This window comes from Echinops telfairi, unplaced genomic scaffold, assembly GCF_000313985.2.
Source record: "Echinops telfairi isolate 266 unplaced genomic scaffold, ASM31398v2 ScPeMD7_7469;HRSCAF=8507_1, whole genome shotgun sequence".
Lineage (NCBI taxonomy): Eukaryota > Metazoa > Chordata > Mammalia > Afrosoricida > Tenrecidae > Echinops > Echinops telfairi.
The window spans coordinates 143,846,186-143,850,401 of NW_022111373.1; the positions used below are offsets into that span (position 1 = coordinate 143,846,186).

Genomic DNA, 4,216 nt, shown 5'->3' on the forward strand with positions numbered 1-4,216 from the left:
TTCTGTGTGGCCCTTCTGTGAAGGACTGTCCAATTATCTTACAGGTGGGTTTTGGGTCTCCACTTTGTCTATGCTCCTTCATGTCAATTTTTAAAGCCTCATCTGTCTACTTTGGAGAGGTTGGTTGGGTAGAAATCCTGACTTTGTAGTTAGCAGCCCAATACATCCCATTACATCATCCATTCCCCACCAGCTCTCTTTTCTTTAGTCAAAGAGCTTCTTTACTTACAGAAAATACATTTCTGGGTTCTGCTCTTACAAGAAAGGGAAAGGAGGACTGTGATAGCATGTATATAAAGTTTCGAAGAGCTTTAGGTTCATTAACCTGGAGGGAGCGGTCAGTACAGTTGGTTCTCATTACAATGGGGGGACGGGGACACGGAGAGGTGCTTTGGATTTCGCAAGGTCACATAGCTGTAAGTGGCAGGGTCGAGAGAGAACTTTTGGTTCCCTTGGAGTAAGACCCCATCATTCCGTTTCAGTGTTCTTCCTGAACTGACTTCAGCTTCACTGACCCTGCAGTTTCCTGTTTGTCCAAAGGTCACCCGTGGTCTTCTGAACCTCTTCCTTCCTTTAAACCTTGCTTTATTCTTCTATATCAGCTCTAGCAATTTGCCACAAACTGGTGGCTTAAAACCACACACATTATTTTCTCTCTCCCACAGTTCTGGAGGCCAAAAGTCTGAAGCCACAACATTGGTGGAGTTGTGGTCTCTGAAGGATATAAGCAAGGATCCTGACTCTTCAATCTTTGTAACTCCCGCCAAATGACGGGTGGACATGGAAGTCAGATGAATGATACTCCAACGAGGAGACTGGGTATAAAGAGAGCCATTTTCACAAGCATGGATGCAGAATCTCATGGCCAGCAAGCAGAGCCCCGAGCAGAGCACTCCTGCCATTCCTTGTGGAGGAGAGGTGGTGACAGCAGAGGAACAGCAAGGGGACTGCGAGACACTGATGGGTTTGCAAGTCCTCCTTCATCAAGCTCAGAGCCTTCGGGCAAGAGCCTGGCTTGTAGAGTCAGGTTTTCACAGGACATTTGTCAATTGTATGGTATGTGAATGATATGCAAATAAAATGGTTGGAAAATAAAATAAAGGAGCTTTGTAACAGTTGTCTGAACAGGGGACAGGCCAAGTGGCTGTGTGGCTAGGAGGCTGAGGATTAAAGAGCAGGCCCTGAACTCTCTCCTTAACATTTCTGAAACTGACTTGTAAGCTTGTGATCTTCTCTACCAGTCCCAATAATCATGAGTGAAATCTGGAAATTCCATGTGGTCATTGCAATGGATTAAGAAGCCCAGCAGAGAAGGAGAGTGCCGTGGGAAGGATGGCTGAGGCTCGAGGAGAAAATAGAAGGCAGTTGCGTGGAGGCATATCCAACATCAGCCACATTGGAATCATTCTTGGGAAGACATGGAATTGGATTCTCCTCGGCCCTTGTGTAGTCACAGGAGGTCAGATACAGCCATGGTGGCAGTTATATTTTATGTCAACTTGACATTGTCTGAACTTGTAGGGGTAGAGGCCAATCTGCCAATCAGGGCACTGTGGGCGTGGCCTTTTTAGAAGGCAGAAACTAGGAACTTCTTCCCTCTCTCTCTTGCCCTTTTCCTTCATCCTTGCCAGAATTCTGATGCCTCATGTGGGCTGACCCACCCTGTGAGCTGTAAGTGCCCTGCCATGTGTCTATGGTCCTTGGTCTTGGATCCACATGACTCTGCACCCACTGGCCTGGGATCTCCCTGCATCTCACTTCATCTCTTGGCATCATCCATCTGTGGCTCCAGGAGTCTGAAAAGGGCCCCCACTGGCATCAGACACATTGACTTTAGTTTTATTGGGCTGGGATACTCTTTGATATAAAATTGCTTCTTGATATAAAGTTCTCACGTGTGCATAGATGAGTATCACTGGCCTGTTTCTCTAGGCAGCCAAGCCTCACACAGGCACCACGGCCTTTTCCACCTCTTCCAGTTTCTGGTGTACTCTCTGGTTTGTGGCCTTAAAACTCTAATCTCTGCCTTGTGGTCACTGTGCTTCTTCCTCTTCTCTCTGTCATTTATGAAAACATCTGTCATTATTTCACCTGGGTAATCCGAGAATATCTCATCTCAAAGAGATAATTTAATCTGTCAGGATCCCCCCCCCCTCAGATTTTGCTGTAGATTGGGTGAATGTTTACAGAATGAACCACCTTTTCAATCAACAAATTATGCACATTTTATTTTGTGATGTTGGCTGCAATTCCTTCAGTAGAACAAGACTTCTTCCTTCCTGGATTTTTCATTTCCATTTGGACTACTTTTCAGACCTTTCCTGCTTCTGTGTCTTGGTTTTATGACAAAGGCTGCCTTTTTGCCTCTTGATTGGTTGATTCTTCTGAGGAGTATGAACCTGAAAGCTGATCCCTGGGGATGGGTTCCTTTGCAGGTTGGAAGGGTGCCTAAGGGATATAATCCTGGAGGTTTCTTGTGACTCTTCCAGACCAGTCAGTCTGATTTCTCCATAGTTCGGCATTTTCTCCCACTCTGTGTAAAGCAAACTTTCCCTGAGATGTCTTGGTCATTGGCAGGCTAGTAAGAATGGTTTCCTGGGGCAGAAGTACACCAAAACCCTCATTGATGGGCTCTGTCTTTGTGTCAATAAGGGACTGGGTTTTCCAAAGTTTCTTCTCTGCTACCCTCTGTGCATTGTGTAGCTATGAAGATAACCAAACTTTTAAAAGGACCACTGCAACTCTGTGTTCCATACTTCAATGCAATTACCATGGCAATTACAGCAGCATCTCTCTCCCCAGTAGACAAATGACACTCATCAAGAGTGTTTTCAGCTCTTAAATGCAAAGCCAGCATTTCTCTCCACTACACCAGCTCCCTCCCCCTTACCTCTGTCCTCTCAGGAAGGGAAATTGCGTTTTCTGGCCAGGGAGTGAATCTACTCATCTCAGAGCTGCTTTAATTGCCCTTGCCATCAACCGAAGACATAAAAGAATTTTAACTAAGTATTAACAAAATTGAATTTGACCACAACATTTAAATATAGTCAGCACCGCCATTTTAAAAATTAACTGCTATCACTAAAATAAATACAGGGGTTTTGAAGACATGGCTGAGTAGCCTAACACAAGCCATAATCTATTGTCCAGGTTTAAACACAGATATTGCCCAAGATTGGTTAGAGCTACAACATTTTCTGGGATCAGGATCAGGGTTTGGAAGACAGGTTTCTTTCATCAAACTGACCTTTGTCTTTTGGAATTTCTATTGAGTTGCTTTTGGAAACCTGGAGGATGGGAAAAGATATTAGACAATGGATAGGAGAGTTGAATAGTTATTTAATTAAAGATTCTCTCTGTCTCTCTCTTTCTCTCTTGGAACTGGGGGAATAAACTTTAAACACTCCTAGTTTTTTATGAGTGGTGACCAGAAGTGGTAGGGAAGGAGAAGGATGGGCCACTGCTGAAGGGAGATGAAGTACCAATTACTGGTGATCAAAGACATTGAGAAAAGAATAAGGGGATGATTACAGAATTTGAGGAATCCACAAAGTGTTACTTGTGAACTATTTGAGGAATCCAAAATTTTACTTGTGAAAACAGTTGAATTGTAAAATGTTTATAATTTTAAATTAAAAATTTAAATTAAATTTAAATTAAAATAAAAATACGTTCATAATTTTAAAATCAGGATTTAAAAATCAGGTGGTGTAGTGATTATGAGTTCAGCTGTGATCCCGAAGGGTCTACAGTTCAAAACTACCAGCTGCTCCACAGGAGAAAAACAGGGCTTTTACTCCCATAAAGAGTGACAGTCTCAGAAACTCACAGAGGTAGTTCTACCCTGTCCCACAGTATTGCTATCAGGCAGCATTGACTCAACGTCAGTGCCAATGACAATGAGAGAATTAAAAATACATGCCCAACGTTTACATATAAACACATGTGTATGTATCCAAGCATATAACATGCATTTGTGTATGCATATATGCTATCTGGGGAAGCCCACATGAGTAGTTGCTGTTTGTGTCGTTGAACAAATGTATATGCAATGAAGAAGTCATTGATCTCGCAAAATTATATCATGTAATCTCACATTGCTTCTCTCCCCAAAGGCATCTTTTCCAACTATTCCTTTCTCTTTGTCTCCAACTTTTGAATTTCAATCTCCAGTAATTATCACTACATCTTGATTGAATATTTGATCCATTTCAAA

At 42.8% G+C, this 4,216-nt stretch overlaps 1 protein-coding gene across 1 annotated transcript in view; it reads left to right on the top strand.

The window, feature by feature from the left end:
- LOC123521109 (survival of motor neuron protein-like) overlaps positions 1–771 on the top strand; it is a 2,112-nt gene extending 1,341 nt beyond the window's left edge. The window contains exon 2 of the mRNA XM_045285286.1: positions 666–771. Within this exon, the coding sequence (XP_045141221.1) occupies positions 666–771 (106 nt within the window). The remainder of the gene's footprint in view (positions 1–665) is intronic.
- Positions 772–4,216: the final 3,445 nt, after the last annotated feature.